General features: G+C 49.9%; 2 protein-coding genes across 3 annotated transcripts in view; one reads left to right on the top strand and one right to left on the bottom strand.

Moving 5' to 3' along the window:
* The window catches only part of LOC137358308 (microphthalmia-associated transcription factor-like), a 41515-nt gene extending 38561 nt beyond the window's left edge, over positions 1-2954 (bottom strand). Inside the window, exon 1 of one of the 2 annotated variants that reach the window (XM_068024243.1) lies at positions 2042-2954. In XM_068024243.1, coding sequence (XP_067880344.1) covers positions 2042-2139 — 98 coding nt within the window. In that variant the 5' untranslated portion in view covers positions 2140-2954. The remainder of the gene's footprint in view (positions 1-2041) is intronic. The other variant, XM_068024244.1, reaches the window with a different exon arrangement.
* A 3949-nt stretch (positions 2955-6903) lies between these two features.
* On the top strand, positions 6904-19421 carry LOC137358389 (zinc finger and SCAN domain-containing protein 2-like). The gene is made up of 2 exons (XM_068024332.1): positions 6904-6978; positions 16501-19421. The coding sequence occupies exon 2, from the start codon at positions 16509-16511 to the stop codon at positions 17784-17786; it is 1278 nt and encodes a 425-aa protein (XP_067880433.1). The 5' UTR covers positions 6904-6978; positions 16501-16508; the 3' UTR covers positions 17787-19421.
* The last annotated feature ends 7239 nt before the right edge of the window (positions 19422-26660 follow it).

Here is a 26660-nt window from a genome sequence, read left to right as displayed (position 1 = left end):
GAAGAGGGGGGGGCGCCATAATTTCCACAATGCAAGGGGAGGGGGGGTCACTTTTACAGCGAACGGGAAGGGGGGGTCACTTTTACAGCGAACGGGAAGGGGGGGGTCGCTTTTACAGTGAACGGGAAGGGGGGGTCACTTTTACAGCAAAGGGGAGGGGGGTCACTTTTACAGCAAAGGGAAGGGGGGGTCACTTTTACAGCGAACTGGGGGGGGGTCACTTTTACAGCGAACGGGGGGGGGTCACTTTTACAGCGAACGAGGGGGGCAATTTTGACAGCGAACAGGGGGGGGCAATTTTGACAGCGAACGGGGGGGGCAATTTTGACAGCAAACGGGGGGGCAATTTTGACAGCGAACAGGGGGGGCAATTTTGACAGCGAACGGGGGGGGCAATTTTGACAGCGAACGGGGGGGGCAATTTTGACAGCGAACGGGGGGGGCAATTTTGACAGCAAACGGGGGGGGCAATTTTGACAGCAAACGGGGGGGGCAATTTTGACAGCAAACGGGGGGGGCAATTTTGACAGCAAACGGGGGGGGGCAATTTTGACAGCAAACGGGGGGGGCAATTTTGACAGCAAACGGGGGGGGCAATTTTGACAGCAAACGGGGGGGGCAATTTTGACAGCAAACGGGGGGGGCAATTTTGACAGCAAACGGGGGGGGCAATTTTGACAGCAAACGGGGGAGGCAATTTTGACAGCAAACGGGGGGGGGGCAATTTTGACAGCAAACGGGGGGGGCAATTTTGACAGCAAACGGGGGGGGCAATTTTGACAGCAAACGGGGGGGGCAATTTTGACAGCAAAAGGGGGGGGGCAATTTTGACAGCAAACAGGGGGGGCAATTTTGACAGCAAACGGGGGGGGGGGCAATTTTGACAGCAAACGGGGGGGGGGGCAATTTTACAGCGGACGGGAGGGGGGGCAATTTTGACAGCGAACGAGGGGGGCAATTTTGACAGCGAACAGGGGGGGTCACTTTTACAGCGAATGGGAGGGGGGGCAATTTTGACAGCGAACGGGGGGGGGGGCAATTTTGACAGCGTACAGGGGGGGGGGCAATTTTGATAGCGAACGGGGGGGGCAATTTTGACAGCGAACGGGGGGGGGGAAATTTTGACAGCGAACGAGGGGGGGCAATTTTGACAGCGAACCGGGGGGGGCAATTTTGACAGCGAACCGGGGGGGGCAATTTTGACAGCGAACCGGGGGGGGCAATTTTGACAGCGAACCGGGGGGGGCAATTTTGACAGCGAACCGGGGGGGGGCAATTTTGACAGCGAACCGGGGGGGGCAATTTTGACAGCGAACTGGGGGGGGGCAATTTTGACAGCGAACTGGGGGGGGCAATTTTGACAGCGAACCGGGGGGGGCAATTTTGACAGCGAACCGGGGGGGGCAATTTTGACAGCGAACTGGGGGGGGGCAATTTTGACAGCGAACTGGGGGGGGCAATTTTGACAGCGAACTGGGGGGGGGGCAATTTTGACAGTGAACCGGGGCGGGGCGGGGCAGGGGGGGGGGCAATTTTGACAGCGAACCGGGGGGGTGCAATTTTGACAGCGAACCGGGGGGGCAATTTTGACAGCAAACCGGGGGGGGGGGTAATTTTTTTACAGTGAATGGGGGGGGGGGTAATTTTTACATTGGGCGTGGTCAGGGCTAGTGGCCTGTGCAGAATAATTTGCAGAAGAAGAGCTGGAAGCTGGGATGGGACTGAAGAGCTCACTGTTTTCCAGCTAGTACAGCACAATGGGCTGAATGGCCTGCTCTGTCTGTGCAGCTCTTTCCATATTTCACAGTTAAATCTCCACCAATCTCATTCATTGTAAAATTCACCCCTCACCTCATCCACACCTCCCCTCCCTCCATCACCCACACCTCCTCATCCCCTCCCACACACCCCTAACCCTCCCCGTCACCCACCCACCCCTCCCCCCTCACCGTCACCCACCCACCCCTACCCCCTCACCCACCCACCACCTCACCCCTCACCCACCCCACACCTCCTCCTCCCACACTCCTTCCCTCCTTACCTCAGCAGATCTATCAGCTCCGAGCTGCAGTCCACGATCACGTACAGATTCTCGCAGTTGTGCCCGGGATCCGCTGCGCCCAGCCGCTCATCCGACATCTCCGCGCAGAGAGCGCGCCGCGCCGGGGTTGGGTAAGCAGGGTGTGAGTGTGGGAGAGGAGGGTTAACCGGGAACTCGGGCCTCGGGTCTCTGACTCCGGCGATCGGCAGTGATCGAATCCGGGCCGCCGCGACAGTGAAGCTGACAGGCGGCGGAATTCCCGCCCCCTCTCCCGGCGGCGGCGGGGGGAAAGCCGGAACTTGCAGGGAAGTGGCAACTGGCGACCCCTCCCCCGCCCCTCACCCACCCCGGGGAAAACCGGGAACCGAAAATCTCCGGGACAACAGAAAGGGAAAAGAAAATGAAGCAAATAAAAAACAACTGAGTCAGAGGCGGGAGGGGATTCCCCCACACACCGGAAGTACAGACAGCCAATCAGAGCCCACACCCTGTGATTGACAGGACTCCTGGCCATTGGGGGACAACAACAACCGTCCGCTGCCACCAATCAGGATTGGGGATTGGGTTGAGGGGGCGGGGTCTCACCAAAAGTGACTTCATTGCACTCCAGAGGCTGGAGATCCCTCACTCACTGGAGGGAGGAGTTCCCTCCCCCGGAGATCCCTCACTCACTGGAGGGAGGAGTTCCCTCACTCACTGGAGGGAGGAGTTCCCTCCCCTCCCCCGGAGTTCCCTCACTCACTGGAGGGAGGAGTTCCCTCACTCACTGGAGGGAGGAGTTCCCTCCCCCTGAGATCCCTCACTCACTGGAGGGAGGAGTTCCCTCCCCTCCCCCGGAGTTCCCTCACTCACTGGAGGGAGGAGTTCCCTCACTCACTGGAGGGAGGAGTTCCCTCCCCCGGAGATCCCTCACTCACTGGAGGGAGGAGTTCCCTCACTCACTGGAGGGAGGAGTTCCCTCCCCCGGAGATCCCTCACTCACTGGAGGGAGGAGTTCCCTCACTCACTGGAGGGAGGAGTTCCCTCCCCCTGAGATCCCTCACTCACTGGAGGGAGGAGTTCCCTCCCCTCCCCCGGAGTTCCCTCACTCACTGGAGGGAGCTGTTCCCTCACTCACTGGAGGGAGGAGTTCCCTCCCCCTGAGATCCCTCACTCACTGGAGGGAGGAGTTCCCTCCCCTCCCCCGGAGTTCCCTCACTCACTGGAGGGAGGAGTTCCCTCACTCACTGGAGGGAGGAGTTCCCTCCCCCGGAGATCCCTCACTCACTGGAGGGAGGAGTTCCCTCACTCACTGGAGGGAGGAGTTCCCTCCCCCGGAGATCCCTCACTCACTGGAGGGAGGAGTTCCCTCCCCCGGAGATCCCTCACTCACTGGAGGGAGGAGTTCCCTCCCCCGGAGATCCCTCACTCACTGGAGGGAGGAGTTCCCTCACTCACTGGAGGGAGGAGTTCCCTCACTCACTGGAGGGAGGAGTTCCCTCCCCCGGAGATCCCTCACTCACTGGAGGGAGGAGTTCCCTCCCCCGGAGATCCCTCACTCACTGGAGGGAGGAGTTCCCTCACACACTGGAGGGAGGAGTTCCCTCCCCCGGAGATCCCTCACTCACTGGAGGGAGGAGTTCCCTCCCCCGGAGTTCCCTCACTCACTGGAGGGAGGAGTTCCCTCCCCCGGAGTTCCCTCACTCACTGGAGGGAGGAGTTCCCTCACTCACTGGAGGGAGGAGTTCCCTCCCCCGGAGATCCCTCACTCACTGGAGGGAGGAGTTCCCTCCCCCGGAGATCCCTCACTCACTGGAGGGAGGAGTTCCCTCCCCCGGAGTTCCCTCACTCACTGGAGGGAGGAGTTCCCTCCCCTCCCCCGGAGTTCCCTCACTCACTAGAGGGAGGAGTTCCCTCCCCCGGAGATCCCTCACTCACTGGAGGGAGGAGTTCCCTCCCCCGGAGATCCCTCACTCACTGGAGGGAGGAGTTCCCTCCCCTCCCCCGGAGTTCCCTCACTCACTGGAGGGAGGAGTTCCCTCCCCCGGAGATCCCTCACTCACTGGAGGGAGGAGTTCCCTCCCCCAGAGATCCCTCACTCACTGGAGGGAGGAGTTCCCTCCCCCGGAGATCCCTCACTCACTGGAGGGAGGAGTTCCCTCCCCCAGAGATCCCTCACTCACTGGAGGGAGGAGTTCCCTCCCCCGGAGATCCCTCACTCACTGGAGGGAGGAGTTCCCTCCCCCACTGTCCAGACCCCTCCTGATTTTGAACAGCTCTATCTTAATCTCCTCTTCTCCAAGGCGAACGGCCACACCTCTTCTCCTGCACCCCTTTTAAAATTGCACTCTTGATTTTATACTGTCTCTCCAAATTCTTCCTACTGACATGAATCACTTCACTCTTTCCCCTGCATTAAATTTCATCTGCCATCTGTCCGCCCATTCCACCAACCGATGTCCTTTTGAAGTTCTACTCTATCCTCCTCGCAGGTGACATTGTTTCCAAGTTTCGTCTCATCCGCAAATTTTGCAATTGTGCGCTGTACACCAAGGTCTGGGTCATTGAGGTGTATCAGGAACAGCAAGGGTCCTGAGGCCAACCCTTGGGGAACGCACCACTAACCATCCGCCAGTCCGAAAAACACCCGCTAACCACTACTCTCTGCTTCCTGTCATTCGGCCAATTTCGTAACCGTGTTGCGACAGTCCCTTGTATTCCATGAGCTATGACTTTGCTCACAAGTCTGTTTTGCGACATTTTCTCAAATGCTTTTTGGCCGTCCGTGTACACCACATCAACAGCATTACCCTGATGGAGACTGTGGGGGGCGGGGGGCAGAGGTGAGACTTGGGGAGATGATTCATGGAGAGGAGGTAAGAGACTGGGAGTAATGAGTGGTAAAGGATGCTGAGGGGCAGGAAGGGGAGAGATTGGGGTGGGAAATCGGACGGGGGTGTTGGTGGGTGAGAGGTTAGGGATCTGGGTGGGAATGGGGACGGGAGTGGGAAAGAGGGAGAGACTGGGGTGGGAATGGGGTCGGAGGAGTTGTGGGTGGGAAAGTAGGAGATTCTGAGGGTGGAGGTGGGACTGTGGGGGGTTGATGAGGGAGACGTGGGGAGGGGACTGGGGTGGTTGATAGTTCGCAGAGGGGAGACTGGGGGATGGAGGTGGGTCAGGGAGGAAGGTTGATGGAGACGTGGGGAGGGGGATGGAGTGAGACTGTGGGGGGTTGATGAGGGAGACGGGGAGAGGAGGGGATGGGGGGATGGAGGTGGGACAGGGAGGAAGGTTGATGAGGGAGACGGGGGAAGGGGGATGGAGGTGAGACTGTGGGGGGTTGAGGGAGACGGGGAGCGGAGGGGACGGGGGATGGAGGGGGGACAGGGAGGAAGGTTGATGAGGGAGACGGAGGGAGGGGACTGGGGGATGGTGGTGGGAGATTGAGGTGGGAATGGGGGATTGATGAAAAAAGGGAGAGGAGGGGACTGGGGGATGGTGGTGGGAATGGGGAGTTGATGAGGGAGACGGAGAGGAGGGGACTGGGGGATGGGGAGTTGATGAGGGAGACAGAGAGAGGAGGGGACTGGGGGATGGAGGTGGGAATGGGAAGTTCATGGAGACAGGGAGAGGAGGGGACTGGTGGGAATGGGGGATTGATGAGGGAGACGGAGGGAAGGGTGGGGATGGCGGTGGGAATGGGGGGTTGATGAGGCAGACAGGGGGATGGTGGTGGGACTGGGGGTTGATGAGGGAGACGGGGGAGGGGACGGGGATGGAGGTGGGACTGGGGGGGTTGATGAGGGAGACGGAGGGAGGGGACTTGGGGATGGAGGTGGGAATGGGGGGGCTGATGAGGGAGATGGGAGGAGGGGACTGGGGGATGGAGGTGGGAAGGGGGGTTGATGAGGGAGACGGAGGGAGGGAACTGGGGGATGGAGGTGGGAATGGGGGGTTGATGAGGGAGAGGGGGGACTGGGGGATGGAGGTGGGAAGGGGGGTTGATGAGGGAGACGGAGGGAGGGAACTGGGGGATGGAGGTGGGAATGGGGGGTTGATGAGGGAGACGGAGGGAGGGAACTGGGGGATGGAGGTGGGAATGGGGGGTTGATGAGGGAGACGGAGGGAGGGAACTGGGGGATGGAGGTGGGAATGGGGGGTTGATGAGGGAGACGGAGGGAGGGAACTGGGGGATGGAGGTGGGAATGGGGGTTTGATGAGGGAGACGGAGGGAGGGGACTGGGGATGGAGGTGGGAAGGGGGGGTTGATGAGGGAGACGGAGGGAGGGAACTGGGGGATGGAGGTGGGAATGGGGGTTTGATGAGGGAGACGGAGGGAGGGGACTGGGGATGGAGGTGGGAAGGGGGGGTTGATGAGGGAGACGGAAGGAGGGAACTGGGGGATGGAGGTGGGACTGGGGGGTTGATGAGGGAGACGGAGGGAGGGAACTGGGGGATGGAGGTGGGAATGGGGGGTTGATGAGGGAGACGGAGGGAGGGGACTGGGGATGGAGGTGGGAAGGGGGGGTTGATGAGGGAGAGGGGGAGACTGGGGGATGGAGTTGGGAAAGGCGGGGTTGATGAGGAAGACGGAGGGAGGGGACTGGGTGATGGATGTGGGAAGGGCGGGGTTGATGAGGGAGAGGGGGAGACTGGGGGATGGAGTTGGGAAAGGCGGGGTTGATGAGGAAGACGGAGGGAGGGGACTGGGTGATGGATGTGGGAAGGGCGGGGTTGATGAGGGAGGGGGGGGGGAAGGTTTGACAACAAGTTCCGCCCACACGCTGACGATTGGCTGATGACTATGATTGGCGGTCCGGTGCACGGGATACCCGCCACTGAATGGCCAGCTGAACTGTCAATCATTCTAGCCGCCCCGGAGCGTGCCGACGAGAGGCGGAGCCGGGCTTCCCGCGCGGAGTTTCGGTTAACGGTCGGCGCGCGAGGGGGAGCTGCTGGTGAGGAACGGGGGGGGGGGGCTGGGCCGGGGAGGAAGGTTCTGGAATGGGGCGGGGCCGGCGTGGAAGGTTCTGGAATGGGGCGGGGCCGGCGTGGAAGGTTCTGGAATGGGAGCCAGGCAGGCGCTGCTCGGCCCCACTGTGTTTGAGCGTTGGAGGGGAGGTTGGAGGGGTCAGGGATGGCGACTTTAAATCAGGGGCCATAAATTCAGGAGGGGGACTTTAATTCAGGGGACATAAATTCAGGAGGGGGAACTTTAATTCAGGAGGGGGACATTAATTCAGGATACATTAATACATGGGGGGACTTTAATTCAGGATACATTAATACATGGGGGGACTTTAATTCAGGATACATTAATTCATGGGGGGACTTTAATTCAGGATACATTAATTCATGGGGGGACTTTAATTCAGGATACATTAATTCATGGGGGGACTTTAATTCAGGATACATTAATTCATGGGGGGACTTTAATTCAGGATACATTAATTCATGGGGGGACTTTAATTCAGGATACATTAATTCATGGGGGGACTTTAATTCAGGGACATTAATTCATGGGGGGACTTTAATTCAGGATACATTAATTCATGGGGGGACTTTAATTCAGGATACATTAATTCATGGGGGGACTTTAATTCAGGATACATTAATTCATGGGGGGACTTTAATTCAGGGACATTAATTCAGGGACTTTAATTCAGGATACATTAATTCATGTGGGGGACTTTAATTCAGGATACATTAATTCATGTGGGGGACTTTAATTCAGGATACATTAATTCATGGGGGGACTTTAATTCAGGATACATTAATTCATGGGGGGACTTTAATTCAGGATACATTAATTCATGGGGGGACTTTAATTCAGGATACATTAATTCATGGGGGGACTTTAATTCAGGATACATTAATTCATGGGGGGACTTTAATTCAGGATACATTAATTCATGGGGGGACTTTAATTCAGGATACATTAATTCATGGGGGGACTTTAATTCAGGGACATTAATTCATGGGGGGACTTTAATTCAGGATACATTAATTCATGGGGGGACTTTAATTCAGGGACATTAATTCATGGGGGGACTTTAATTCAGGGACATTAATTCATGGGGGGACTTTAATTCAGGATACATTAATTCATGGGGGGACTTTAATTCAGGATACATTAATTCATGTGGGGGACTTTAATTCAGGATACATTAATTCATGGGGGGACTTTAATTCAGGGACATTAATTCATGGGGGGACTTTAATTCAGGATACATTAATTCATGGGGGGACTTTAATTCAGGATACATTAATTCATGGGGGGACTTTAATTCAGGATACATTAATTCATGTGGGGGACTTTAATTCAGGATACATTAATTCATGGGGGACTTTAATTCAGGGACTTTAATTCAGGATACATTAATTCATGTGGGGGACTTTAATTCAGGATACATTAATTCATGTGGGGGACTTTAATTCAGGATACATTAATTCATGGGGGGACTTTAATTCAGGATACATTAATTCATGTGGGACTTTAATTCAGGGACTTTAATTCAGGATACATTAATTCATGGGGGGACTTTAATTCAGGATACATTAATTCATGTGGGGGACTTTAATTCAGGATACATTAATTCATGGGGGACTTTAATTCAGGATACATTAATTCATGGGGGGACTTTAATTCAGGGACATTAATTCATGGGGGGACTTTAATTCAGGGACATTAATTCATGGGGGGACTTTAATTCAGGATACATTAATTCATGGGGGGACTTTAATTCAGGGACATTAATTCATGGGGGGACTTTAATTCAGGATACATTAATTCATGGGGGGACTTTAATTCAGGATACATTAATTCATGGGGGGACTTTAATTCAGGATACATTAATTCATGGGGGGACTTTAATTCAGGATACATTAATTCATGGGGGGACTTTAATTCAGGATACATTAATTCATGGGGGGACTTTAATTCAGGGACATTAATTCATGGGGGGACTTTAATTCAGGATACATTAATTCATGGGGGACTTTAATTCAGGATACATTAATTCATGGGGGGACTTTAATTCAGGATACATTAATTCATGGGGGGACTTTAATTCAGGGACATTAATTCAGGATACATTAATTCATGGGGGGACTTTAATTCAGGATACATTAATTCATGGGGGGACTTTAATTCAGGATACATTAATTCATGGGGGGACTTTAATTCAGGATACATTAATTCATGGGGGGACTTTAATTCAGGATACATTAATTCATGGGGGGACTTTAATTCAGGATACATTAATTCATGGGGGGACTTTAATTCAGGATACATTAATTCATGGGGGGACTTTAATTCAGGATACATTAATTCATGGGGGGACTTTAATTCAGGATACATTAATTCATGGGGGTCTTTAATTCAGGATACATTAATTCATGGGGGGACTTTAATTCAGGGACATTAATTCATGGGGGGACTTTAATTCAGGATACATTAATTCATGGGGGGACTTTAATTCAGGGACATTAATTCATGGGGGGACTTTAATTCAGGGACATTAATTCATGGGGGGACTTTAATTCAGGATACATTAATTCATGGGGGGACTTTAATTCAGGATACATTAATTCATGTGGGGGACTTTAATTCAGGATACATTAATTCATGGGGGGACTTTAATTCAGGGACATTAATTCATGGGGGGACTTTAATTCAGGATACATTAATTCATGGGGGGACTTTAATTCAGGATACATTAATTCATGGGGGGACTTTAATTCAGGATACATTAATTCATGTGGGGGACTTTAATTCAGGATACATTAATTCATGGGGGACTTTAATTCAGGGACTTTAATTCAGGATACATTAATTCATGTGGGGGACTTTAATTCAGGATACATTAATTCATGTGGGGGACTTTAATTCAGGATACATTAATTCATGGGGGGACTTTAATTCAGGATACATTAATTCATGTGGGACTTTAATTCAGGGACTTTAATTCAGGATACATTAATTCATGGGGGGACTTTAATTCAGGATACATTAATTCATGTGGGGGACTTTAATTCAGGATACATTAATTCATGGGGGACTTTAATTCAGGATACATTAATTCATGGGGGGACTTTAATTCAGGGACATTAATTCATGGGGGGACTTTAATTCAGGGACATTAATTCATGGGGGGACTTTAATTCAGGATACATTAATTCATGGGGGGACTTTAATTCAGGGACATTAATTCATGGGGGGACTTTAATTCAGGATACATTAATTCATGGGGGGACTTTAATTCAGGGACATTAATTCATGGGGGGACTTTAATTCAGGATACATTAATTCATGTGGGGGACTTTAATTCAGGATACATTAATTCATGGGGGGACTTTAATTCAGGGACATTAATTCATGGGGGGACTTTAATTCAGGATACATTAATTCATGGGGGGACTTTAATTCAGGGACATTAATTCATGGGGGGACTTTAATTCAGGGACATTAATTCATGTGGGGGACTTTAATTCAGGATACATTAATTCATGTGGGGGACTTTAATTCAGGATACATTAATTCATGGGGGGACTTTAATTCAGGGACATTAATTCATGGGGGGACTTTAATTCAGGATACATTAATTCATGGGGGGACTTTAATTCAGGGACATTAATTCATGGGGGGACTTTAATTCAGGGACATTAATTCATGGGGGGACTTTAATTCAGGGACATTAATTCATGTGGGGGACTTTAATTCAGGATACATTAATTCATGTGGGGGACTTTAATTCAGGATACATTAATTCATGGGGGGACTTTAATTCAGGGACATTAATTCATGGGGGGGACTTTAATTCAGGGACATTAATTCATGGGGGACTTTAATTCAGGATACATTAATTCATGGGGGGACTTTAATTCAGGGACATTAATTCATGGGGGGACTTTAATTCATGTGGGGGACTTTAATTCAGGATACATTAATTCATGGGGGACTTTAATTCAGGGACTTTAATTCAGGATACATTTATTCATGGGGGGACTTTAATTCAGGGACATTAATTCATGGGGGGACTTTAATTCAGGGACATTAATTCATGTGGGGGACTTTAATTCAGGATACATTAATTCATGGGGGGACTTTAATTCAGGGGACATTAATTCATGGGGGACCTTAATTCAGGGACATTAATTCATGTGGGGGACTTTAATTCAGGATACATTAATTCATGGGGGGACTTTAATTCAGGATACATTAATTCATGTGGGGGACTTTAATTCAGGATACAATAATTCATGGGGGACTTTAATTCAGGATACATTAATTCATGGGGGACTTTAATTCAGGGACTTTAATTCAGGATACATTAATTCATGGGGGGACTTTAATTCAGGGACATTAATTCATGGGGGGACTTTAATTCAGGGACATTAATTCAGGAGGAGGAGTTTAATTCAGGGGAGATTAATTCAAGAGGGGGGAGTTTAATTTAGGGGAGATTAATTCAGGGGAGATTAATTCAGGAGGGGGAGTTTAATTCAGGGGAGATTAAGTCAGGAGGGGGAGTTTAATTCAGGGAACATTAATTCAGGAGGAGGAGTTTAATTCAGGGGAGATTAATTCAAGAGGGGGGAGTTTAATTTAGGGGAGATTAATTCAGGGGAGATTAATTCAGGAGGGGGAGTTTAATTCAGGGGAGATTAAGTCAGGAGGGTGAGTTTAATTCAGGGAACATTAATTCAGGAGGAGGAGTTTAATTCAGGGGAGATTAATTCAAGAGGGGGGAGTTTAATTTAGGGGAGATTAATTCAGGGGAGATTAATTCAGGAGGGGGAGTTTAATTCAGGGGATATTAATTCAGGAGGGTGAGTTTAATTCAGGGGGGATTAATTCAGGAGGTGGATTTTAATTCAGGAGGTGGACTTTAATTCAGGAGGGGGACTTTAATTCAGGGGCGATTAATTCAGGAGGGGGAGTTTAATTCAGGGGAGATTAATTCAGGAGGGGACTTTAATTCAGGAGGGGGACTTTAATTCAGGGGGTTTTAATACAGGAGGGGGACTTTAATTCAGGGGACATTAATTCAGGAGGGGGGACTTTAATTCAGGGGACATTAATTCAGGAGGGGGGACTTTAATTCAGGGGACATTAATTCAGGAGGGGGGACTTTAATTCAGGGGATATTAATTCAGGAGGGGGGACTTTAATTCAGGGGAGATTAATTCATGGGGGGACTTTAATTCAGGATACATTAATTCATGGGGGACTTTAATTCAGGGGACATTAATTCATGGGGGGACTTTAATTCAGGTGATATTAATTCAGGAGGGGGACTTTAATTCAGGATACATTAATTCATGGGGGGACTTTAATTCAGGGGATATTAATACAGGAGGGGGACTTTAATTCAGGGGATATTAATTCAGGAGGGGGGAGTTTAATTCAGGATACATTAATTCATGGGGGGACTTTAATTCAGGGGACATTAATTCATGGGGGGACTTTAATTCAGGTGATATTAATTCAGGAGGGGGACTTTAATTCAGGATACATTAATTCATGGGGGGACTTTAATTCAGGATACATTAATTCATGGGGGGACTTTAATTCAGGGGATATTAATACAGGAGGGGGACTTTAATTCAGGGGATGTTAATTCAGGAGGGGGGAGTTTAATTCAGGGGATATTAATTCATGGGGGGGACTTTAATTCAGGGGAGATTAATTCAGGAGGGGGGACTTTAATTCAGGGGATATTAATTCAGGAGGGGGGAGTTTAATTCAGGGGATATTAATTCATGGGGGGACTTTAATTCAGGGGATATTAATACAGGAGGGGGACTTTAATTCAGGGGATATTAATACAGGAGGGGGACTTTAATTCAGGAGGGGGGAGTTTAATTCAGGGGATATTAATTCAGGAGGGGGGACTTTAATTCAGGGGAGATTAATTCAGGAGGGGGGAGTTTAATTCAGGTGACATTAATTCAGGCAGGGGGAGCTTAATTCAGGGGATACTAATTCAGGAGGGGGGAGTTTAATTCAGGGGACATTAATTCAGGAGGGGGGATATTAATTCAGGAGGGGGGAGTTTAATTCAGGGGATATTAATTCAGGAGGGGGGAGTTTAATTCAGGGGAGATTAATTCAGGAGGGGGGAGTTTAATTCAGGGGACATTAATTCAGGAGGGGGGAGTTTAATTCAGGGGAGATTAATTCAGGAGGGGGGAGTTTAATTGAGGGGAGATTAAATCAGGAGTGGGGAGTTTAATTCAGGGGAGATTAATTCAGGAGGGGGGAGTTTAATTCAGGGGAGATTAATTCAGGAGGGGGGAGTTTAATTCAGGGGAGATTAATTCAGGAGGGGGAGTTTAATTCAGGGGAGATTAATTCAGGAGGGGGGAGTTTAATTGAGGGGAGATTAATTCAGGAGTGGGGAGATTAATTCAGGAGTGGGGAGATTAATTCAGGAGGGGGGAGTTTAATTCAGGGGAGATTAATTCAGGAGGGGGAGTTTAATTGAGGGGAGATAATTCAGGAGTGGGGAGTTTAATTCAGGGGACACTAATTCAGGAGGGGGGAGTTTAATTCAGGAGGGGGGAGTTTAATTCAGGAGGGGGGAGTTTAATTCAGGGGAGATTAATTCAGGAGGGGGAGATTAATTCAGGGGACATTAATTCAGGAGGGGGAGTTTAATTCAGGGGAGATTAATTCAGGGGGGATTAATTTAGGAGGGGGGAGTTTAATTCAGGGGACATTAATTCAGGAGGGGGAGATTAATTCAGGGGACATTAATTCAGGAGGGGGGAGTTTAATTCAGGGGACATTAATTCAGGAGGGGGAGTTTAATTCAGGGGGGATTAATTCAGGAGGGGGGAGTTTAATTCAGGGGACATTAATTCAGGAGGGGGAGTTTAATTCAGGGGACATTAATTCAGGAGGAGGAGTTTAATTCAGGGGAGATTAATTCAGGAGGGGGGAGTTTAATTCAGGGGAGATTAATTCAGGAGGAGGAGTTTAATTCAGGGGAGATTAATTCAGGAGGGGGGAGTTTAATTCAGGGGAGATTAATTCAGGAGGAGGAGTTTAATTCAGGGGAGATTAATTCAGGAGGGGGGAGTTTAATTCAGGGGAGATTAATTCAGGAGGAGGAGTTTAATTCAGGGGAGATTAATTCAGGAGGAGGAGTTTAATTCAGGGGAGATTAATTCAGGGGAGATTAATTCAGGAGGAGGAGTTTAATTCAGGGGAGATTAATTCAGGAGGGGGAGTTTAATTCAGGGGAGATTAATTCAGGAGGGGGATTTTAATTCAGGAGGGGGACTTTAATTCAGGAGGGGGACTTTAATTCAGGGGCGATTAATTCAGGAGGAGGAGTTTAATTCAGGGGAGATTAATTCAGGAGGGGGGAGTTTAATTCAGGGGAGATTAATTCAGGAGGGGGGAGTTTAATTCAGGGGAGATTAATTCAGGAGGGGGATTTTAATTCAGGAGGGGGACTTTAATTCAGGAGGGGGACTTTAATTCAGGGGCGATTAATTCAGGAGGGAGACTTTAATTCAGAGGAGATTAATTCAGGGGAGGTGGACTTTAATTAAGGTGGGGAGATTAATTCAGGAGGGGGAGTTTAATTCAGGAGGGGGACTTTAATTTAGGGGACATTAATTCACGAGGGAGACTTTAATTCAGAGGAGATTAATTCAGGGGAGGTGGACTTTAATTAAGGTGGGGAGATTAATTCAGGAGGGGGAGTTTAATTCAGGGGAGATTAATTCAGGAGGGGGACTTTAATTCAGGAGGGGGAGTTTAATTCAGAGGAGATTAATTCAGGGGAGGTGGACTTTAATTAAGGAGGGGAGATTAATTCAGGATGGGGACTTTAATTCAGGAAAAGGAGGGGGATTTTAATTAAGGAGGTGGATTTTAATTGAGGAAAAGGGGATTTTAATTCAGGAGGAGGGGGGTTTTAATTCAGGAGGAGGGGACTTTAATTCAGGAGATGAGGGACATTTATTCGAGGAATGGGACTTTAATTGACAAAGGAGCTTTAAATCAAGGGGACTTTTATTCGGGGGTCCTTGAAAAGTGGGAGCGGGTCTCGAACGGTGGGAGGGAGCCTCGAACTGAGGGATTGAATGGGGAGACTTTAATTGAACGGTATGGGAGGGGGAGCGTTTTATGAGGGGGCGCGCCTTGGATTTGAATCTGCATTACTGCAGAATCTGTCTTGAAATTGAAATAACTCCCCAAATGTGGTTGGTCAGCAAAGGGGAGCCATTCAGGCTGAGTCAACACCAGGAGAAACTGCATTTACGCTGCGTCTTCAGCAGTTAAAAACATCCCAAAGTGCCTTGTAACAGGAGGAAGGAGCCTGAAAGGGAGCAATACCAAGGGGAGCCCGGCTGCTTGCTCAGGGATTGGGGGTTTGAGGATGTTTTTACAAGGGCGGGGTGGGGGGGGAGGGGAAGCAGGTGGTTTTAGGGAGCAAATTTCCACACAGTAGGAGGCATGCGGCTGAAGGCAGGGCTCCCAGTGGTGGGATGAAGGAAAAGGAAGGGGAGGGATAGGCTAAGTTGAGTCTGAGGAATGGAGGTCTTGGGGAAGTTCAGTAGGTTTGGAAGAGACAGTGACAAGAGGGTGGGAGAGGCCGTGGTGGGGACTTATGACCTGGTGTGTCGATCAGCAAGGACAGCACATGGGCAGCACGGTTTAATGTGAGGCTGAACTCTGCTGTCCCTATCCTCTCTCACTCACCCATCCCTTTAATTCCCTCCACCCATCTCCCATGGATCTGTGAGCGATGTTACTGGGGAACGACAGGCTATTTTCTAATGACAGGAGAATTATAAAACATAACACACTGTTTTAAAAAATGTCAGTTTTGTCTGCAACTGAACCACCTGGTTTAACCCCGTTTTCTGCTCACTTCCCGTACCCTTCAATATCCCACCTGGGTTAATCCTGATCTCCTGTGCGCTTCCCATATCCTTTAATATCCCATCCAGTCTAATCCCACTATCGTGCTCACTCCTGTGCTCTTGAGAAGAAATATATTTTTCACAGTTACCCCCCTGAGCATGTTGTCTTTTTTACCTCTTAACCATTCCAAAACCAAGTGTGTTGAAATGCTGCCAGGTGCTGGAAGGTTGCACGGCAGCAAGCACGGAAGAAGCATCTCCCATTCTCTCATTCCCCTGCCCCACCCCATCCCTCTCCTCCTCCCACCCCTCTAGCTCTCCCTCTCTCTCTCCCTCCCTTCTTCCCTTTGATACTTCTCTCCCGCCTTCTCAGGAAGCCTTTAGTCCTCACAGCACTGAGGTATGAGCAAGAGCAGGGTGCTGGGGGTAGCACTTGTGAGAGAGAGAGAGGTGGAAGCTTCGCGGGGGCGAGTCAGAAAGAATCCCTTGGTCGTCTCAGATTCAAAACCCAAATAACCTGCAGCGAATCGGGAAAGGCCGCGTGAAAGCGTCACCGGCAATCTGACACCAAAGTAATCAGGATCTATCTATTGTAGGTGCAGCCATGGGGGATGAGCCCCAGACGGAGTCCTGCCTTCAGACGGCTCTGAGCCCTGCCGAAGGGTTGGAAACCCGAGGGGGCCCAAAGAGGTTCATCTGCTCAGAGTGCGGCAAGAGCTTCGCCCGGAATTCCCACCTCAAGCGGCATCTGCGGACCCACGCCGGGGAGAGGCTGCACCGGTGCCTGGCCTGCGGGCGGGAATTCAGCCGCCTGCCCGCCCTGGCGGCCCACCCGTGCCCCGGGCACAAGCCCTTCCGCTGCCCGGTTTGCGGAAAGGGCTTCAGCCGCTCCACCAACCTGCTGACCCACCAGCGCTGCCACACGGGCGAGAAGCCCTTCCGCTGCCCCCGGTGCGCCAAGGGCTTCGGCCGCTCCTCCACCCTGGCCACTCACCTCCGCACCCACACGGGCGAGAAGCCCTATCAGTGCCCCGAGTGCGGCAAGGAGTTCAGCCAGTCCTCCCACCTGGCCACCCACCGGCGCACCCACACGGGCGAGAAGCCCTTCCGCTGCCCCCAGTGCACCAAGGGCTTCAGCCGCTCCTCCACCCTGGCCACTCACCTCCGCACCCACACGGGCGAGAAGCCCTATCAGTGCCCCGAGTGCGGCAAGGAGTTCAGCCAGTCCTCCACGCTGGCCACCCACCGGCGCAGCCACTCCGACCTCAAGCCCTTCCCCTGCCTGATCTGCAGCAAGCGTTTCAACGGAGCCTCCACCCTGGCACTGCACATGCGGATCCACACAGGCGAGAAGCCCTTCCTCTGCCACTCCTGCGGCAAAGCCTTCAGCCAGCTGTCCAGCCTCCGCAAGCACCAGCTGACCCACCGGGGCGCCAAGCCCTACCAGTGCCCCGAGTGCGACCGGGCCTTCAGTCAGTTGTCCAACCTGGTCGCCCACCACCGCATCCACACGGGCGAGAAGCCCTATGAGTGCAGCCAGTGTGGCCGGGAATTCGCCCAGTCCTCCAACCTGGCTATTCATCGCCGCACCCACACCGGTGAGAAGCCTTTCCAGTGTCCCGCCTGCTTCCGTGCCTTCCGCCAGCTTTCCAGCCTGGCAGCCCACCAGCGCACCCACGTCCAGGGCCGGCCCTACCCCTGCCCAGCCTGCAGCCGTCGCTTCCGCGACCCCTGCAGCCTTCGCCGGCACGAGGGCACCCACACGGGTGAGAGGCCCTTCCGCTGCCCCGCCTGTGGCAAGTCCTTCAACGATTCCTCCAATCTGTCCCGCCACCGGCGCATGCACGCCAGGAAGCAGGCCTCAAAGGATGCCGATGGTTAGGAGCAGCAACCAAAGCAATCTCTGCAAGGAAATGGCAACACGTCGAGCGCAACTACTGGACTGGATGGTGCGCCAACCTCCCGGAGTTAATCTAGTCACGTCGGTGCACTAGACTCACCGTCCCGCCGCCTGCAGGCTATCCGCGGAGGAATTGGAGTCAGGGATGTAATCGCCGGGGGTGAAGCACGTCTTGATTCGTGTGAGCATCAGTCCGACCCTTGGAGATACAAGCAAGGTCAAACAGCTCACCTCGCTCCAACCTCCACCAATGCCTTTCCTCCTCCTGTGACTATTTACTACCTTGACCCCTCCACCACCTACATTCCTCCTGTTGATGGCCTGAATCCAATTCAGCCACGTATTGTTTCTCGGCTTTTTCCCATCTCGCCAACCAAATTGGTGAAAGAGACAGAAACAAAAGGCAAAATACTACAGATGTCCAAAGCCTGAAATAAAGAACCAATAAATGCTCAGCAGGTCAGACAGCGCCTGCAGAGAGAGGAAGCAGAGTTCACGTTTCCAGTCCAATGACTGTTCATCAGAAGTAGAAGTTCATGGAATGATACAATGCAGAAGGAGGCCTTTGGAACCATCGTACCTCCGCTGCCTCTTTTCAAAAAGAGAGGAACTGTTTTTAAGCAAGTACAGGTCCAGGGAAAAGGGGGCATGGGGAAGAGCCAAAGAGGAGCACCGTGGGCAAAAGAGACAAATGGAAATCCAGTTGGAGAGAAAAGCGGGATCCCACAAGGTGGACCAGGCGCTTGTTTGGAGAAGCAAAATGTTTCATTGAATATCTGTCAGCCGCGGGACACTCACAGACGACACCTTTCAAACAAACTGTGGCTGAATGCTCACGTTCTGTCCTAACAGAGCAGACTGCACCCTCCCCTTGCATCTGGATCGTGCGTCTTGGTATCACAGTAGCAACACGGCACAGTTGGCCATTGAATGTGTGAACTGGGACCACCAGTCAGGCCTTACTCCACCGTTTGCCTGGTGGTCAGGGGCCTAGTTACCAACCTGCCTGTTTGTGTGAGAGGAAGTGACAATCAGGCACTTCCCTGTCAGTCGTCCTCCAATGCGAGGACAGTACAGGAGAGTGGCACAGCACCAACGAACACAACAGACTGTGTTGAACTGGTTTCAATTGATTTTTTTTTTGTCACAAATTGCATGCATTTTGTAATGTAAAACAGGTTACATTCAAGCTTCACGTTGCTTGGACTTTTGACGCTAAATATTCATCCCCTGTAAGTGGGCCTGCTGTCCCTTATGACCCCAAGTGCACCCCTACCTACCCAGTGTCTTGGTGGATGTAGTGATCATGGTGGGGGGGTGCGAACGGAAAACCCTCCTTGCCATACTCGGGCTCACTGGCAGGTAAGTGGCAATGGATCATCCGTGATCTAATTGAATGGCAAGAATGGGTTCAAGGAACTGAGTAGTCTCCTACGTTCTTACTGGAATATGCCACAAATAGCCACATGATCTCACTTTTGATTCAACGTACAGCTCATCATAATCAGGTTGAGGCCATGAACCAACAGACAATTTTATTGACCATTAAACAAGTAAACGACCAGTATTTTGTGTGTAAATGTGTTTACAATCATTACAAACCTGACCGTTCTGGAGATGCCAAAACAACAAAGACGCTTCTTCCATAAACTTAAGGTTAATCGAAAATCTCTTGCACGTTTCCTAACTTGCCCCCACCTTTGTGCTCGCTGATCGACACTGGCTCCCCAATCTGTCAACATCGCATTTTTGAAATTCTCATACTTGCGTGCAAGTCCCTCCATGGCCTTACCCCATTCCCTATTTTTGTACCCTCCTCTAAGCCTCACAACCCTCTGGGATCTCTGCGGTCCTCTTTTCTGATCTCCAGCGCATATCCAGTTTTCATCGCGCCACTATTGAGGGGCAGTGACTTCAGCTGACTAAACCCCAAGCTTTGGAATTCCCTCTCTGCCTCTCCCTCTATTCCTTCAAACCTACCTCTTTGACAGAGTGTTTGGCTACCTGTCCTATTATCACTTTATATGGCTTGGTATAAACCTTTGTCTGATTTGTGCTTCTGTGCAGCGCCTTGGGAGCTTGTGCGATGCTAAAGTTGGTATATAAATATAAATTGTTATTGTAACTGATGGAATACAACAGAATGGAAGAGTAGATATTCCACTCTGCTTATAAAACATTAAGTACGGGTACAGGTTGTTCTGCGAAGGAAAGGGATCAGCCATGTTAAAACCAATGACAGGAAGGGAAAGGGTTGATGCCCTAGAGTTTCAGGAGCTCGGAAAAACGTTAAAGAACAGGACCTCAAAGCTCTCTGGGTTACTCCCAGTGCCACGTGCGAATGAGTACAAAAATAGGAAGATAGGGCAAGTGAATGTATGGCTTGAGAATTAGTGCAGGAGGGAGGACTTCAGGTTCCTAGGGTTTTTTTTTAATTCTTTCATGGGATGTGAGCATCACTGGTAAGGTCAGCATTTGTTACCTATCCTTAATTGCCCTTGAGAAGGTGGTAAGCAACCGCCTTGATCGGCTGCAGCCGATCCGGTGTAGGTACACCCACAGTCCTGTTAGAAAGGGAGTTCCAGGTTTCTGACCCAGTAACAGTGAAGGAATTATAGTTCCAAGTCAGGATAGTGCGTGACCTGGTGGGGAACTTGCAGGGGGTGGTGCTCCCATGCGTCTGCTGCCCTTATCCTTCTAGGTGGTAGGGATCGTGGGTTTAGGAAGGTGCTGTTGAAGGAAGCTTGGCGAGTTGCTAAAATGTATCTTGTATGTGGTACACACAGCTGTCACTACGCACCAGTGATGGAGGGAGTGAATGTTTAAGGTGGTGGGTGGGGTGCCGATCAAGGAGTTGCACCCATCTAGGTAAGTGGAGGGTATTCCATCACACTCCTGACTTGTGCCTTGTAGATGGTGAACAGCCTTTGGGGAGTAAGGAGGTGAGTTGAAGATGGTTGGGCATAGCACATTATCCTGAGGAACTCCTGCAGCGATGTCCTAGGACTTGGCTCTTTGGCCTCCCAACAACCATCTTCCTTTGGTATGACACCACCAGTGGAGAGTTTTCCCCCTGATTCCCATTGACTTCAACTTCGCTAGGGCTCCTTGATGCTACACTCGATAAAATGCTGCCTTGATTTCAAGGGCAGTCACTCACTTCACCTCTGGAATTCAGCCCCCTTGTCCATTTCTGAACCAAGGCTACAATGAAGACTGCCAGAACCCGAACTGAGCATTGGTGAGCAGGTTATTGCTGTGTAATAGAGGATAGACTGTTGGGGTGGTAATTGGCCAGATTGGATTTTTTCTGCTTTTTATAGACAGGGCATGTCGAGGCAATTTTGTACATTGTTGGGTAGATGTTAGTGTTGTAGTTGTACAGGAACAGCTTGGCTAGGGATGCGGCTCGTTCTGGAGCACAAGTCTTAAGTACTGTTGCCGGGATGTTGTCAGGGCCCATAGCAGTTGCTGTATCGAGTGCGCTCAGTTGTTTCTTGATATCACATGGAGTGAATTGAATCGGCTGAAGACTTTTTTTTATTCATTCATGGGATGTGGGCATCACTGGCTATGCCAGCATTTATTGCCCATCCCTAATTGCCCTTGAGAAGGTGGTGGTGAGCTGCCTTCTTGAACCGCTGCAGTCCTTGTGGGGTAGGTACACCCACAGTTCCTTCAGGAAGGGAGTTCCAGGATTTTAACCCAACGACAGTGAAGGAACGGCCGATATAGTTCCAAGTCAGGATGGTGTGTGACTTGGAGGGGAACTTGCAGGTGGTGGTGTTCCCATGCATCTGCTGCTCTTGTGCTTCCAGGTGGTAGAGGTCGCGGGTTTGAAAGGTGCTGTCTAAGGAGCCTCGGTGAGTTGCTGCAGTGCATCTTGTAGATGGTACACACTGCTGCCACTGTGTGTCGGTGGTGAAGGGAGTTTGTAGATGGGGTGCCAATCAAGCGGGCTGCTTTGTCCTGATGGTGTCGAGCTTCTTGAGTGTTGTTGGAGCTGCACCCATCCAGGCAAGTGGAGAATATTCCATCACACTCCTGACTTGTGCCTTGTCGATGGTGGACAGGCTTTGGGGAGTCAGGAGGTGAGTTACTCGCCGCAGGATTCCTAGCCTCTAACCTGCTCTTGTAGCCACAGTATTTATATGGCTACTCCAGTTCAGTTTCTTGTCAATGGTAGCCCCCTAAGATGTTGATAGTGGGGGATTCGGCGATGGTAATGCCATTGAATGTCAAGGGGAGATGGTTAGATTCTCTTTTGTTGGAGATGGTCATTGCCTGGCACTTGTGTGGCGCAAATGTTACTTGCCACTTATCAGCCCAAGCCTGGATATTGTCCAGGTCTTGCTGCATTTCTACACGGACTACTTCAGTATTTGAGGAGTCGCAAATGGTGCTGAACATTGTGCAATCATCAGCGAACATCCCCACTTCTGTCCTTATGATAGAAGGAAGGTCATTGATGAAGCAGCTGAAGATGGTTGGGCCTAGGACACTACCCTGCAGTGATGTCCTGGAGCTCAGATGATTGACCTCCAGCAACCACAGCCACTGGCATCGGTGGTGCTGGGGACCTTAGGAGGAGGCCGAAATGGATCATCCACTCGGCACTTCTGGCAGAAGGTGGTTGCAAATGCTTCAGCCTTGTCTTTTGCACTGATGTGCTGGGCTCCCCCATCGTTGAGGATGAAGTTATTTGTGGAGCCGCCACCTCCTGTCAGTTGTTTAATTGTCCACCACCATTCACGACTGGATGTGGCAGGACTGCAGAGCTTAGATCTGATCCGTTGCTTGTGGGATTGCTCACCTCCGTCGCTAGCATGCTGCTTCTGCTGTTCAGCGTGCATTTAGTCCTGTGTTGTCTCTTCACCAGGTCGGCACCTCATTTTTAGGTGTGCCTGGTGCTGCCCCTGGCATGCTATCCTACACTCCTCATTGAACCAGGCTTAGTCCCCTGGCTTGATGGTAATGGTAAAGTGAGGGATATGCCGGGGCATGATATTACAGATTGCAGTGGAATAAACAATGCTGATGGCCCACAGCATGTGATGGATGCCTAGTTTTGAGCCGCTAGATCTGTGCTGAATCTGTCCCATTTAGAACGGTGGTAGAGCTACACAACACGATGGAGGGTATCTTCCATGGGGAGACAGGCCTTTGTCTCCACAAGGACTGTGCAGTGGTCACTCCTACCAATACTGTCGTGGACAAATACGTAGAACCATAACAGCACAGTAGGAGACCATTCAGCCCATCGTGTCCGTGCCGGCCGAAAAAAACTAGCCGCCCAATCTAATCCCACCTTCATGCACCTGGTCCATAGCCTTGCATATTACAGCACTTCAGGTTCATGTCCAGGTACCTTTTAAAAGAATTGAAGGTTTCTGCCTCCACCACTGTTCCTGGCAGCGAATTCCAGACACCCACCACCCTCTGGGCGAAAAGGTTTTTCCTCATGTCCCCGCTAATCCTTCTCCCAATCACCTTAAATCTGTGCCCCCTGGTAACTGACCTCCCGGCCAGGGGAACAGGTCCATTCTGTCCACTCTATCTCCTCATAATTTTGTGCACCTCAATTAAATCTCCCCTCAACCTCCTCTGTTCCAGGGAAAACAACCCTAGCCTATCCAGTCTTTCCTCATAGCTGCACCTTTCAAGCCCAGGCAACATTCTTGTAAATCTCCTCTGTACTCCCTCCACAGCCAATTTGTCCTTCCTGTAATGTGGTGACCAGAACTGTACACAATACTCCAGCTGTGGCCCAACCTGCGTTTTATACAGTTCCAGCATCACATCTCTGCTTTCGTATTCTATACTTCGGCCAGTGAAGGAAAGCATTCCAAATGCCTTCTTCACCACTCTATCTACCTCTCCTGCCACCTTCAGGGAGCTGTGGACATGCACTCCAAGTTCTCTCACTTCTTCTACCCCTCTCAATGTCCTTCCATTTATTGTGTATTCCCTCGTTTTATTTGCCCTCCCCAAATGCATTACCTCACACTTCTTCGGACTGAATTCCATTTGTCACTTTTCCACCCGCTCAACCAAACCATTGGTATCATTCTGGAGTCTACGGCTGTCCTCTTCACTCTTAAGTACACGGCCAATTTTTGTGTCATCAGCAAATTTCCCAATCATGCCTCCCACATTTAAGTCCAAATCATTAATATATACTACAAACAGCAAGGGACCCAACACTGAGCCCTGTGGAACGCCAGTGGAAACCGCTTTCCATTCGCAAAAACATTAGTGGACTACTACCCTTTGTTTCCTGTCCCTGAGCCAATTCTGGATCCAACCTGCCACATTCCCCTGTATCCCATGGGCTTTCATTTTACTGATCTGTCTGCCATGCAGGACCTTGTCAAATACCTTACTAAATCCACACAGACCACATCCACTGCACAACCCTCATCAATAGCAAATGTTGTCCCCTTGTTCAAGAAGGGGAGTAGAGAGCCCTGGTAATTATAGACCTGTGAGCCTTACTTCGGTTGTGGGTAAAATGTTGGAAAAGGTTATAAGAGACAGGATTTATAATCATCTTGAAAAGAATAAGTTCATTAGCGATAGTCAGCACGGTTTTGTGACGGGTAGGTCGTGCCTCACAAACCTTATTGAGTTTTTCGAGAAGGTGACCAAACAGGTGGATGAGGGTAAAGCAGTGGATGTGGTGTATATGGATTTAAGTAAGGCGTTTGATAAGGTTCCCCATGGTAGGCTATTGCAGAAAATACAGAAGTATGGGGTTGAAGGTGATTTAGAGCTTTGGATCAGAAATTGGCTAGCTGAAAGAAGACAGAGGGTGGTGGTTGATGGCAAATGTTCATCCTGGAGTTTAGTTACTAGTGGTGTACCGCAAGGATCTGTTTTGGGGCCACTGCTGTTTGTCATTTTTATAAATGACCTGGAAGAGGGTGTAGAAGGGTGGGTTAGTAAATTTGCGGATGACACTAAGGTCGGTGGAGTTGTGGATAGTGCCGAAGGATGTTGTAGGGTACAGAGGGACATAGATAGGCTGCAGAGCTGGGCTGAGAGATGGCAAATGGAGTTTAATGCGGAAAAGTGTGAGGTGATTCACTTTGGAAGGAGTAACAGGAATGCAGAGTACTGGGCTAATGGGAAGATTCTTGGTAGTGTAGATGAACAGAGAGATCTTGGTGTCCAGGTGCATAAATCCCTGAAGGTTGCTACCCAGGTTAATAGGGCTGTTAAGAAGGCATATGGTGTGTTAGCTTTTATTAGTAGGGGGATCGAGTTTCGGAGCCACGATGTCATGCTGCAGCTGTACAAAACTCTGGTGAGACCGCACCTGGAGTATTGCGTGCAGTTCTGGTCACCGCATTATAGGAAGGATGTGGAAGCTATGGAAAGGGTGCAGAGGAGATTTACTAGGATGTTTCCTGGTATGGAGGGAAGGTCTTACGAGGAAAGGCTGAGGGACTTGAGGTTGTTTTCGTTGGAGAGAAGGAGGAGGAGAGGTGACTTAATAGAGACATATAAGATAATCAGAGGGTTAGATAGGGTGGATAGTGAGAGTCTTTTTCCTCGGATGGTGATGCAAACACGAGGGGACATAGCTTTAAGTTGAGGGGTGATAGATATAGGACAGATGTCAGAGGTAGTTTCTTTACTCAGAGAGTAGTAGGGGCGTGGAACGCCCTGCCTGCAACAGTAGTAGACTCGCCAACTTTAAGGGCATTTAAGTGGTCATTGGATAGACATATGGATGAAAATGGAATAGTGTAGGTCAGATGGTTTCACAGGTCGGCGCAACATCGAGGGCCGAAGGGCCTGTACTGCGCTGTAATGTTCTAATGTTCTAATCCTTTTTACTTCCTCAAAAAACGCAATTAAGTTAGTAAGACATGACCTTCCCCTAACAAATCCATGCTGACTATCCCTGATTAATCCGTGCCTTTCTAAGTGGCAGTTTATCCTGTCCCTCGGAATAGATTCTAACAATTCACCCACCACCGAGGTCAGACTGACTGGCCTATAATTATTTGGCCTTTCCCTCGTACCCTTTTTAAACAATGGTACAATGTTCGCAGACCTCCAATCCTCTGGTACCTCGGCTGTACCTAGTGAGGATTTGAAGATAATCCTCAGTGTATCCACTATTTCCTCCCTCTTTTCCTTTAACAACCTGGGATGCAATCCATCCAGTCCTGGTGATTTATCCACTTTCAAGAATGTCAGACCCTCTATACTTCCTCTCTCATTATGCTTATTGTATCTAATATTTCACACTCCTCCTCTTTAATTATAATGTCTACATCAACCCTCTCCTTTGTGAAGACCAAGACAAAAAAAGCTCATTAGGAACCCTGCCCACATCTTCTGCATCCACGCATCAGTTCCTCTGTACATCTCTGATAGGCCCTACCTTTTCTTTAGTTATCCTCTTGCTCTTAATGTACTGATAAAACATCTTTGGGTTTTCCTTGATTTTACCTGCCAATAATTTTTCATGTCCTCTCTTTGCTTTTCTAATTCCCTTTTTTACTTCACCCCTGCATTTTCTATACCCCTCTAGGCTTTCTGAAGTATTAAGATATTTGTGATCATCATAAGCTTTCTTTTTCAGCTTTAACTTACCCTGTAAGCTTCTAGATAACCAGGGGGCTCTAGATTTGGCAGTACCACCCTTTTATCTTTGTGGGGACATTCCTACACTGTGCCTGTACTAACCCACTTTTGAATGCCTCCCACTGATTTTCATTCAAGTAGCTGTCTCCATCGACTTTCACCAGGTCACCTCTCAGTTTTGTAAAATTTGCCTTCCCCCAATTTAGAACCTTTGCTCCTATTTTATTTTTGTCCTTTTCTATGATTATGCTAAAACTA

The sequence above is a fragment of the Heterodontus francisci genome, chromosome 49 (assembly GCF_036365525.1).
Source record: "Heterodontus francisci isolate sHetFra1 chromosome 49, sHetFra1.hap1, whole genome shotgun sequence".
NCBI classification, from domain to species: Eukaryota; Metazoa; Chordata; class Chondrichthyes; order Heterodontiformes; family Heterodontidae; genus Heterodontus; species Heterodontus francisci.
Note: the sequence above shows the minus strand (reverse complement) of the source record. Positions and strands in the feature narration are given on the sequence as shown.